At 45.4% G+C, this 13,091-nt stretch overlaps 1 protein-coding gene across 1 annotated transcript in view; it reads left to right on the top strand.

The window, feature by feature from the left end:
- LOC142577966 (cytochrome P450 4V2-like) overlaps nt 1-11,388 on the top strand; it is a 47,746-nt gene extending 36,358 nt beyond the window's left edge. The window contains exons 8-11 of the mRNA XM_075687394.1: nt 962-1,135; nt 2,879-2,945; nt 4,732-4,911; nt 10,664-11,388. Coding sequence (XP_075543509.1) covers nt 962-1,135; nt 2,879-2,945; nt 4,732-4,911; nt 10,664-10,839 — 597 coding nt within the window. The 3' untranslated portion in view covers nt 10,840-11,388. The remainder of the gene's footprint in view (nt 1-961; nt 1,136-2,878; nt 2,946-4,731; nt 4,912-10,663) is intronic.
- Nucleotides 11,389-13,091: the final 1,703 nt, after the last annotated feature.

Below are 13,091 nucleotides of genomic sequence, written 5' to 3'. Positions count from 1 at the left end.
AAACCTAACATCGCAGACCGGAGGGCATTCCTGTAGTTCTATCGAGTTGCTTTCACCTCCCTTTTGCTTCCTCCTGTCTGGCGCACATTCCGAATAGGCGTTCTATTGCTTAAAGACTGCACGACTGTCAGACATTACGGGAAACTGTTTCTTAACTGCGGTGCCCTTGAGACGCCGTTCGAAAGGCATGTGTTGACTCGTCTGGCGAGACTTGCTTAAGGATGCGCTCCTGGCTGATATTTTCCTGCAAGTGGCTAAAGCAGAGATATCGAGTTAAGTCGTGTGTCAAGTTGTCTCTGTGCGCCGCAGCCACGTAGCGAGAGAAAACGAAAAGAAAGAAAAAGTAGAAAAACGACATACTGCTAATTGTCATTGCTATTCATAATCGGCCGAGCCATACTGAATACGTAAAAGTTACTGGCATAGGAAACATCGCAATCATGACGTGATTCCAAATTAATACGGGGTGTTTTTCAGGCTATACCGTATGCGCAAATTTTACATACCGTCTGCGGCTAATAGCGCAGTGTTATTCCTTGAGGTACTTCTACATTAGAAATGGTCATTACTTACTCGAGAAATTGAAAGGCATAATATATGAATTCAAAAAAAATTACTAACTAGGTTTCTAACTAACTAGTTATGGCACATATTGCGCTTTACGAATTGCCGCCGGTGAGTTCGCGAGGCGTATCTACATGCAACGTATCTTCAGGGTGACGCCAGTTTCGTCATAATAATTTTCATTGTGTGCAGCGAAATAAATTAGCGTTCCAGTTCCTTTGGTGCTCCAATGTATTAAGTGGTCTTTCGTTAAGGAATTATGTTTAGAAACAGTGAATTTCGACCACAAATTTGACAGCGCATTTATGGAAACCGGTGGAAACCGTACACGCCACACAAGAAGAAGAAAAAAAAACAAGAAAGAGAAGCTTCACACTCTCAATAACGTTCATTTCAGGGTCACGACACGTCGGCTCAGACGCTTACGTGGACTCTCTTCGCGCTTGCCATCAACCCTGGAGTTCAGCGAAGGGTGCACGACGAACTAGACCGAGTCTTTGGAAAGCGGGCAGCGTGCACCATCACGAAAAGCCACGTTTCCAAACTGACTTATCTCGACCGTGTCTTGAAGGTGCGTTGAATCACGGCAACTCACTGGCATCGCTGGAAAAGCGCGTGTGAAAGGTGTCACTGTAAAGTAGCGCTGATTTTATCGCGCTTCTTGTATACTTTCGTCACAAAAATGTGTTTATTGTATTCGACGGAGACTCAACTGTACAAGGAAAGAGACTGAACGTCACGGGCACTTTAACTGCTCGTTGGCTTTGTTTTCGAAGTTTGCGCCCTGTCAGCTAGAAAGGAAGAATGCTCGTAATAAGCGATCGTAATGAAACGGGAGGAACGGCGGCAGCACTCCGATGGGAGCGAAATGAAAAAAAAAAGAAAGAAAACCGTGTTCAGTGCATTGGGTGCACGTTAAAGAATCTTAGGGGGTCAAAATAAATCTGGAGTCCCCCACTATGGCGTGCTTCTGAATCATATCGTGGTTTTGGCACCTATAATCCCAAAATTTAAAAATAATATAAAAAAAGAGGACGGAAGGCGTCGTAGCTGTCTTTCACGCCAAGGATTGTGTGGCTCAGAATAGGGCTAATGAAAAGGGGACGCCACTAGTTCCTGAACAGCTCCGCAGTGAACCATGTCAAGTTTGGCTTGCTGAATCAAAAAAAAAAGTTTGTCATCCCCTGCGTATGTTCGGATGAACACAGACAAAAAATCGTTGGCGTCGTGTGTCAGAGCAGATGACACAGAGCTACATGGTGACCGTCAATGAATAATAAAAGTAATATGAGACAACATAAACGGCAAGCTGTTGTAGGTGACGTAAACCGCCTTCAAAATTTGTAAGGTAAATGAGGCAGGAGGTCCTCATGCAGTGAACAACTATTGAATAAAAGGTTGCACGAATGCGACAATCTGATACTTCTCGTATATTGGTAATGCATTAACAGCCCTAAAATTGGCGGGAAATGCAAATAAACTTCCTACTGCGATGAAAAGAAAGTTCTTTCTTTTGCACACGTTACCACGACATCTTGACTTATAAGAATACGAAACGTCTTTGTGCAAGTTGTGAAGTTACGTCCTCCTAAAGCGCGAATAACTTGCATCACAATGTGTCCAACATAGCAGAAAGAGTCACCCGAAGATGGAAACACTAAACCAACAGGCCATCTCCAAAACAACGTCTATATTATTATTTTTGCTGTGCCAAAAGATAACTTCAGGGCGGTAGGGATGCTCGATCACGAGACAAGAGCACGGGAGGAACTCACGCCAAACGTCGTCAGTAAATGGCAGAATGCCAGAGCCTGTCGCCCCAGTTTTAAGCTCGCCAAGACGACAGATTTGGAATGCTGCATATAAAGATGGCCAGACACGGTTCAGCTCAGGAGTCAGTGCACCGACACGTCCACCAATTTAATTGTTCTACAGCAGCTGTCGGTCTTCGCTGCCAAGACCAAAGTGAACATTATCGGGTATCTCTAGTAGCTCGCCAGTGAGGCACGTATGCCCCTCTTTACGGAACACAATTTCTATCCATGTAGACGCAGGCTGGTTTCGTGAACCACTGCACCGCACTGATCCTATGAGGCTGTCATCGGCGCTTTTCTGCTGAAAGTGTGCGCGTTTTATATCTCGGTATTCGAAGGGAGAAAGTTATTTTCTGGAATTTTCTGTGTTGGGTGTGCGAACTGATTTCGTGGATTGTAGCAAAACCAGTAAAACAGCGCATGACAGTTTTTTTTTCTTTTGTTCTGTAGCACATGCGTGTTGCTGCTTGTTTTTTACACTCTTTGTTTCTCCTTTTCAGGAAACGATGCGTATTTTCACTATTGTCCCTTGGGTCGGAAGATCGTTGACTGAGCCGCTAAAGATTGGTACCTCAAGTGTTCGCTTTCTTCTTCTGTTCTGCGCTCTCATCCTATGTTCGCATGGAGTAATTGCTTTTGCATCATAGAAACCTCGGAGTGCTGATTCAAGAGCAAGGAACGAGTTTCAAATTGCGCCAGGAATTGTTTGCTGGACGCCGCTGTGGCTCTTGCACGAAGCAAGCGAAATCCATTCTTTCTCTGTGCTGATACTAATTCATCTGTCGAATATCCTGCATTCATCACCACACAAAATAATTAATAAGGTTGCCATTTCTCTTGCTGTGATACGTACGGGCTAGTTAGTTTTTCCCTCTGTCAATACCTGTAACAACTGTATTAAGCAATACTCGTGTTTGTTTTTCCATGTTTACCTTTGTGAAGGAACCGATGGATTTTCGCGTTTATATACCGGGTGTTTCTACGAAGACTTTAGTTATTTAAAAAAAAATAGCCGTGTGGAAATAAAACCACGGTTCCTTCAACACCACTGACGGTATGTCAGTGGTACCGGGCGCGGAGTGACATGTGGTAGGCGATAATTTGTGGCTAATTAAGAAACTTAATAAGTTGCCTTTTGAACTTTAAGTTTAAGCGGGATCATTGCAATTGGGAAATGGAAGCGAGCTTCCGCATAATCCATGTCAACTGTTGGATATGGAAAAAATGCGACTACCCGCGGAACTGTGGCACGACGAATTTATGTTGTCAGAGCGCGTCAAACCGAAACTGGGAGGCTGCAGGGAGCGCGAAGCCGCGCCCCTCGAGGCGACGTTCGGCTTACGTCCCCCAGCAGCGGGCACCCAGCCAACACCCAGCGCTTTGCGCAGCGAGGAACCTGAAGCCGCAGCATGCTGGCTGCCCGTTGCTGGGTGGCGTAAGCAGAACGTCGCCTCGAGGGGCGCGGATTCGCGCTCCCTGCAGCCTCCCAGTTTCGGTTTGACGCGCTCTGACAACATAAATTCGTCTTGCCACAGTTCCGCGGGTAATCGCATTTTTTCCAGATGCAACAGTTGACGTATTGTCCCCGGAACCTCACTTCAATTTCCCAATTACAATGATCCCGCTGGAACTAAAGTTTCAATATTTAATTACTGAATTGTTAATTAGTGACTAAATACCATGTATCACACGTCACATGGTGATCGGCACCACTGACGGCATATCTTCGAAGGAACCGTCCTTTTATTTCAAAAGGGCGGATTTTAAATAGTACCTAACGCCTTCGTAGAAAATTCATGTATAACAGCCATGCTAGCTTTCACGTCTTGGTTATTTTCCTCATATCGAAAGGGAGGTATCGGTCCGTGTGATATTTAAAGCAGAAAATTATACATAACTTCAGCACCAAGTGCCTATAAACCCTGGCGCCTATAAAGTGCTCACGTATACGTTAAATCGAATGCTCATAGATCTAAATAAAAATCATCAAAGCGTTAAAATTAGCGTGGCCGTTACCTCCTTTTAAATTAACAACATGGCTGTTGCCTTCACACTTGAACATGTGCGCCTTTGCATAAGTTAGCACGGAAAAATTGTAGGCAGAGTAATATGAGCGTTAAGCGTCGTTTCGTTGTCCTTTGAAGTGCATTTTTTACTTAATATCTTGTCTTTCGAATTTAAGCTGTGAAACTTGCAAGCACACACGGACAAGTGATTTGGCAAGTTTCACAGTGCATCCCGAGGATGCCTTTCGACACCGGCTAGGTCCTTGCTAAGCCTTTCCCCTTTATGCGCTCTTTACATTCTCTCGTTTTCCCGCCTTTCTTGCTCATGCATAATTTCCTGCCCTTAGGGAACTGCACCATTCCCGAGGGGTGCACATGTTACGTGTTCACTTACGGCATCCATCGTGACCCCACTCACTACACTGACCCTGAAGTGTTCGACCCGGACCGCTTCCTGCCCGAAAAGTGCAGCCGCAACCACCCTTTCGCCTTCGTGCCCTTCTCGGCAGGTCCTCGAAACTGCATAGGTCAGTCCAAAGTCGTAGCCTATAGATTAAGTGCGCCAGTTGTCTACGGTGACAGTCACGGAAATTACAACATGTGCGTTGTGCCTGCATAATTAGTTTGGGCACTAGTATACCTTCTTGCTTCGCGGCATAACGTTTGCGAGCGCACCAGCATTGGAGGCGCAGTGGCTTTGGCGTTGAGCTGCTAAGCCCGAGGGAGAGGGATGGAATCGTGCCCGCGGTGACTGCAATTCGATGGGAGCGAAATGCGATAACGCCCTTGTACCGTGCATCGGGAGTATGTATGTTAAAGAACCCCAGGTGAACAAAATTAACCCGGAGTGCCGCACTACGGCATGCCTCGTACTCACATCGGCGTTTTGTCACGTAAAACCGCACTCACTCCTAAACCCTCACTAACACTGCACACGCAGGCGGGGTTGTTCTTGGTGATTTCGTGACTTACTAGGCAAAAAAAAACGGCGACGAACGCCAAACTCCGAGCAGGAGGCACAAAAATTATTCGCTCTAATACATTTCGGTCTTCATACCCCTTTTGTCACAGTGATGTATCCTTTCTGCGCGAGTGGAAAAGAATTGGGCCACTCCCAGAGGCACAAAGTAAGTTGCTTATGCCCAGCGGCGAAGTTCTATTTTCGGGCACACACCCAGGGCTCAAATTTCCTACTCGGCAAGACAGCAGCCCGCACATACCGAGTAGCCTATTTCGGTAATATTTATCCAGAAATATATCGGGCGAGGAAATGACTACGAGCGTCAAACCAAAGGGAAAAGCCAAAGAAAGCTTCACTTTAAGAACACGCCATCTAAAAAATGTTTCGGTGAACAAAATATAGCACTCGGTTCTCATCGCGGTCTAACAAGTCGCGGACACGTTTAATGCTTGGTTGAGTCGAGGAATAAACGAAACAAGAACTGAGACTGTGTTTTCATATGAAACAGCATGAATTGGAACTTCGAAACCGCTCACGATGTGGTGTTCATGCCAGTTCACAGCGTTTCCTAAAACGACCATGAGGGCTATCGGTTTCCCACTGCCACATTTCTCATGATGACATACACATAAAGCGGGCCTGGTGGCACAGTTCCGTTCCGCAGATCGTAAAACCAATACACAAAACAATGCCGACGGTACTTAGTGTTTCAAGCAGGTGCTCCCGAAAGAATTAATTAAACCTACTTTATTTGTAAGCACTCAATGATATATTGTAATCGTTGTTACGCCGGGGGTGTACGTCGATACTAAGTTTTCAAGTAAGTTTCTTGAAACTACAGTCATAAGCGACGCAGCATTTGCCAAGAAAAACACATGTTCTGTTTAGTGCATGTACTTGCAGTATCTTTAGGCATGCTGGTACAGCTTGCATCAAATGCATCATCAAGATGCACACATACTTGTGCATAAGCGGACACATGCGTGTTTTATCAAACCCTTTCAGTGTGTAAGTAATTTTCTATGTAGAGCGCCTCTCATTTTAAAACTTAATAACCGAAATTCTTAGTTTCGGAGCACAACTGTTAGACAGCTCAATTTACTACTCCACCGTACGTTTTGCAGTACGCGCACTCAAGGCACTGCGCTCCAAGCTGAGTTACTACTGCCCTACTCATTATCGTATGTATTAGGCCCTCTTGCAGCTTCGTTTTACATTTCAAGGTTGCAGATATTCTGCGATAAGGCTCTATCAAGCGCCTCCTTTGACCTTGCTTATGCTCAACGAAAGACAACAAAAACGAAAGCAGTGAGTCGAATCCACTGCCAGCCGCTCTTATGGCAAATTTCCAAGAATAGCCTCCGTGAACGTTATGCGCGTACCAGCTTTATCCCGAATGTTTCCAGAGAAGTTGTCATACAGTAGTTTCTCCTGTTTCAAAAAAAGCCTGCGTCCTTTTATTTATCGCGTGGTCGTGGGTTTCGCAAAGAGGGTTCCCGCGTCCTGCTTCGCCCATTTGTGACCTTGATGTTTTGCCGACGTTGTGAACGGCGTTGGTATCTTGTTTGACATCGTCATACAAATGGGAAGGTAGTCTTCTATCAATACAGCCTGCTATACCCGAGGCAGAATTAAGAAATGGGGGCTACCACTTTCCCCACATAACACGCACGTACACACATATACCACTGGATGCACGAAAATGCTGTTTCAGAACGAACGCTCACAATGCAAACAAGATAAAGATATAAAACTGAGCAGATGAAGCGTTTCACATGCACTCGCCTTAAGTAACATAAGTTCATGCCACCTGTGCTAGAAAACACTATTATACGTGCGCAGACGAATGTCAGATTGTGCATGGAATGTACAGTAGATCTTTGACTACTTCATAAATATGAGACATACGACCTCCTACATACCTCCACATACGTACGGCCACCTGTTGTATGAATTGCAATAACTCTTATTTTTCGACGCCCACATAACTGACCACACTTACTCCGATTCCATACTTGCTAATATGTTGTCTTCTGCTGAAGATGCATGGCCATCAAGTAACATTTACCACTGTCGAGGCAAATTTTCTTTCGTAATTTTCTTAAGTAAAGCTCAATTTCCTACCTAACGGCTGTTAGCACCTACTACATAAATCAGTAATTTTTTTGTGAACTACGAGCAGTTTCCACAGCACGTATCATTATTCAGGATTGGAAGCTACTGAGGCCACAAGCGTCTTCGAGTTGGTAGCGTCATATTTACAGATTCCGTATCACCTATCGCTAGCCAGAAATAGCCCTTATTTTTGTACTAGCTTCAAACGTTCCATGTTTAGGCTATCAAGAATTACATAGACATATTTTCCACCGACGATGGAACAAGTGTGAAAGTGCGCGTTTTAATCCTACCTTGGCATCAGGTGCAGTCTGTTGGCACAAACAGAATGCGCTGGTAGTAAAATAGTCAACTAATAACATCACCGAAAGCAAAGCGTCTCATTCAGCTCAGCGTTCAGCAGCCTCATCTTTACGCTGGCTACGTGACTCCGAAGCTTGTTTCTGCACTACTTCGTGTTGAAACCGCCCTTAGTGGCAGTGGTGTTTATTGCATTCTGAACACACGGCACAGCGATGGCTCCGCGGCTATGCAGTTTTGCCACGAAGTCGACGATTCGATCACCGGTCACAGCAGCAGTTTTCCGATCAGGGCAGAATGCAAAAAAGCTCGTGTATCGTGCCTTCAGTAAACGGTAAATAACCGCATGTCGTCAAAATTAGCCCAGGCCCTCCACCGGCGCATCTCTCATACCCTCCGTGCTCCTTTGGGTCATTAAACTCCATCATTCATAAATAAATAAATAAATAAATAAATAAATTAGTCTTTTGAAGATGATGCGAACTTCCATGACTTCAGGTGGGAGGGCACTGTATATTTCTGGGGCTGATTGATGTCTACTGCGATGAACAGGTACCAGCCGTGGGTCCCACACAACGACGTTTTCAAAAGCACGTTCCTTTACATTTCCAGCCCATACACATACAGGTACCTCGTGTTGGTAGTCAACGCGTTCTTTCAGTCGTATTGAGTAATAACGTCAGATATGCAGCTTGGCCGTTCCACGGCGCCTAGTAATCGTCCCGAACGCCTCAACGACCTTCCGTCTCAACTCAGCTGCAGTTTTAACGCATAGCGCATTACGTGCTGCTCTTCATATTTACTTTATTTATTGTTTTGAAGGCACAGTACCATGTTTTACACACTTAGGGTCCTCACTTGACAATTCACACTAAGTGACTTAAAGGGCCTCTCACCAGGTCTGCCCATTTTTGAGCTGACAAGCGCAGTGCATACAACGTGCGCTAATGATCGTGTCTGCTAAGTATTACATCGCTACGCGCTACGGAAATAGCTGTAGTTTCAAACCCAACGCCATTTGTGCATCTCCTCGCGGGCGCCGCGCTCGCAGCCGGAAAGTGACGTCAATCGAGCAAGTGCGCTACGCAAATCTCCGTGCTGTGACCTCACTCTCAGTGACACATGGCTTAGAGAATTATTTATGGCAACAACTGTGATTTGTGTAATCTGTAGATTCAGTACACTAATTAAAGTTTATAGAAATAATGAAACATACGAACCTAATGTCTACGCGTTTTTGTTTTTACTTGTCACAGTAGCAAGAGAGATGTACTTCCGTTTCGTCTGCTTATTCCCACTTCGTTCAGTCCCGCGCGCAGACAACGAAACTATCATTTTCTACCGTGTTCCAGCCTGCGATCATGCTCTGTGCTACGCTTGCGTCTGCCTCAGTGTTCCCCTAGCACTGACTTATACCGTTAGTCAGGTGTTCTCGTGCACAGCGCGCAAAGTCGTGCGCTACGCGAAACGAGACACATGCAACAGCTCGCGCGCGACACCGTTAGCGGAAGTGCGCCACGAAGCAAAAAAAAAAAGCGAGAAAAAGGGAGAAAGGAAGGCGGCGCCTGTGACGCATGCATCACGCGATCTTCCAGCTCCGGTATTGGAGAACGCAGGGAAGGAATTTCGCTTGCAGAGGCTAGACGGGGCAAGTTGAGAGAGCGTTTATGTGGGCGGTGACTCTCGCCTCCTGAAATCATGGGTTCTCGGCACTGAAATATTTCTATCTCACCTGTTAATGAACCAATTCGAAAAATTGTTGTTGTAGAACGTTCGCTATGCGGCACGCAACAGCTTCCAACGTGTAACCAAAATGTGCCATGTGGCGTGGGGTGGGGCCCTTTAAACAACGCGTTGTTTGCGCCTTCTCGTTCCGTTTTTCCGAGCGTGAAAGAAGCCAGCGAATACACGCAAAGTGTCTCGAGTGGCCAGTCGCGCGGCAATTTGCGTGCATTTGCGGGCTTCTTTGACGCTCGGAAAAACATCTACGTAGCACGTATTGAGCGACAGAAAGCTGTGTCGGGAGTTTCTCATGTCGCTGTACAATTTTCTCATTGACATTTTTCATCGAAATATAATATTTGGGAAGTTGATTAATTTGGAATAATTATCTAATTAGGCAGAATTAGAAAATAGTTCGAGTATCTCTAAGCGACGGCAAACTATATTACCTCTGTTCTGTCCAGCTACGTGGAATTTGCATATTTTTAGCTCCGGCTAAAGTTACCCATATATAATATTGGAAATGCTTCCCATTCAGTTACACTAGTGCACTGCGGTGAAGTTTGACAGATAGCCGAAGGGGCAATGTCTTAAATACCTGGACATGTATGTGCCGAAATCATGATATGATTATAAGCACACCGTAGTGGGAGACTACCAATTAAGTTTTCCCACCTGGAATTCTTTAACATGCACCTAAATCTATATATATGAGCGCTTTTGCATTTCGTCGGCATTGAAATGCGGCCTACGCGGCCGGGATCGAACCCCCGAACTAGAACTCAGTAGCGCCGCCTGATAAGCACTGGACCAACCCGGCGGTTACGAATCCCGAGAAACGGTTACTTAATAAATCAAGCAGAAAATGTAATACACAAGCACAAGCAATAAATGAAGAATAAAAATGGCGTTTCTCATGACTGCATCGTAAAAATTATGATGTCCAACACATATTGGAACCGGACTAATACGAAGCAGTTTGTGATGCTGAAGTCGCGGCACACTACAGTCCTATAACATACTACACTATTATCGTTCCCATAATCAATCGCTAGATTACATTGTTAAAGAGACCAGAGCACACCATCATTACACTTACTTAACGCATTTATTGTTCAGGAACCACAATATATGAAGTGTTAGAGTGTTACTCAGTGTCTTGTTCTTGAATGAATTCGTAGGCCAGAAGTTTGCCATGTTGGAGCTGAAAGTGCTGTTGGCGAAGGTGCTCACCAACTTCAGCGTGTCCAGCTGCAACCACCGAGACGACCTACTGTTCGATGCCGACATCCTGCTCCGAACCAAAAGGCCAATCAGGATACGGCTGCAGCCACGGCATGACACTGGCTTTAAATAAAAACTCCTGTTTCAAAAATAACATGTACGGATGGCACCCTGGGAGTGGTACTCAGCGTCACCACTCACAGACCTTGGCGGCGGACGTGGAACGTCTTTTTTGCCTCAGGCGTCACGAGAACGTGATCTTTTTGGGTGAAGGCAACTGGATGCCTTCAGGTAGCATATGTGTGTTTATTGACTAGTTGCCTTCACCCAAAAAGATCACGTTCTCGTGACGCCTGCGGCAAAAAAGACGTTCCACGTCCGCCGCCAAGGTCTGTGAGTGGTGGCGCTGGCTAACACTCCCAGGGTTCTACTAGGACACATAAATGCCCAAGAAAGTGGATGGGAAAACGACGCCGCGGTAGCTCAATTGGTAGAGCATCGCACGCGAAATGCAAAGATTTTGGGTTCGGTTCCCACCTGCGGCAAGTTGTTTTTTCATCCACTTTAATTTCCATTAATTTATCGTTTCTTTACTTCATTTATTAAGCACAAGTGATTTCCCCTATGTTGTCCTTGGTGTCAGTGTTTGTTGGCTTCTTATGATATGACTAATAAAAATCGGGCCCCTCGGTTAACCCCGTTTCTTCTCGTTGATGTACGGATAGCGTTACTTAACCACCGTGGTTGCTTAGTGCCTTTGGCACTACTCTGCTAAGCACGAGGCCGCGGATCAAATCCCGGCCGCGGCGGCTGCATCTAAATGGGGGTGAAATTCGAAAATGCCCGTGTACCGTGCATTGGATGCACGTTAAAGAACCCCAGCTGGCCAGAATTATTTCTGAGGCCACCATTATGGCGTTTCATAATCAGATTGTGGATTTGGCATCTCAAACCCCATAATCAAATTTTTTTAGCGTTACTTACGGAGCACACAAACCTCGCGGGGTTCATTCTGGGTGGAAGCTGGTACGTTAGCACCAGACGATAGATTAAGCAGCAGCGCAGAATTTTTGCTACGACAGAAACAAGCTGTTCATTCAACGCTCTTCGTATACATATGTGTCTGCCTTCTTTCCTAGCTGGGTAATGCTACGTCGCCGCTATAATGGTTCCCCAGTGTAGCGTAGCCGATCGGGCTCAGCCTGAATAACAGGTTTCAAGTTCATGGCTTCCCGTGACAATACAGGAAAAGGGACTTCAGAATGAAAAAAAGCGACAGAGATGGCGCGAAGGTGCTTCGATACACAGCAATAAAAACGGAAAATGGCAGCGCAGCACATGTGTACCAGCACCCATATTAGTGATAAACAAAACACAGTGCCCTGCCACTCTGTGAAGAAGGATGACCAGTGAAGCTGTGTAATGTGGGCCCCTTAATGGCGAACTGCACCTCTGCCGCGGGTCGGCCCGGCATTGCACTATCTTCGGGATCGTGCACGTATGGGGAGTTTTGTGCCTACACACGAACACGATCCTGGGGGATCTAGCCCTCAACAGCTTCGCTGTAAAAAATAAAGCAATTGGAGATTGGTATCTCTGTACACATTCTACAATTAAGGCCACAAATCTGCAACTTATTTAGAGACAAAAATAACAGAGACAGTTTGCAGAGTCAAAAAAGATACTTATTTCAGCATGAAATCTGCGTGATTTGATTTGACGAGAAAGAAATAAAAGGAAACCTACACCATGGCATTGCTACCACTAAAGAAACCTGACAGCCTTTCTCTTATCACTTCTCTTTCTTTCTCCCAACTATCTCCGACAATTTTAACTTTTAAACCTTCTCTAGAAGGCACCACCGCCGCTTGGTGGAAGGTCGAGGCACAACGAACAAGCGTGCGCATCAAATAATCTGATTTTTACAGATACCATCATTTAGGCCATCTGGTCCGTGGCTGACGTCGTGGACACTGAAGACCCTCATTCCGCTCCTATAGCTTACGCTGTCTGTCGAGAAGAGGAGCGTCTCAAGTTTAAACTTCTCACGTGCGCAAGTTTGGAGTAACTGTAGACCAATGTATAGGGCAAATATATTGCCCTTAAAGCAACCTGAAAGCAGTACAGTGCTGTCGCATTCAGTCTTGTATGCGTTCAATTAACACCAAAACTGCTGATATATTCGGGACTTTTCTTTTTCGACACTGTAAGTAAAGCATCCTTCTCGCTAAACAATTTTTATATTGTTACCAGTCACCACCTTGGACTAAAGAAGAAAACGACGATCACCGGGACTATGTTATTCGTTTATTTGATGCCCGGTCACAATAATAATACCTGAGCCAATTATTATACACCTACACGCAGAAATGAACCTGTAATTAC

This window comes from Dermacentor variabilis, chromosome 1 (genome assembly GCF_050947875.1).
Source record: "Dermacentor variabilis isolate Ectoservices chromosome 1, ASM5094787v1, whole genome shotgun sequence".
NCBI lineage: Eukaryota > Metazoa > Arthropoda > Arachnida > Ixodida > Ixodidae > Dermacentor > Dermacentor variabilis.
Note: the sequence above shows the minus strand (reverse complement) of the source record. Positions and strands in the feature narration are given on the sequence as shown.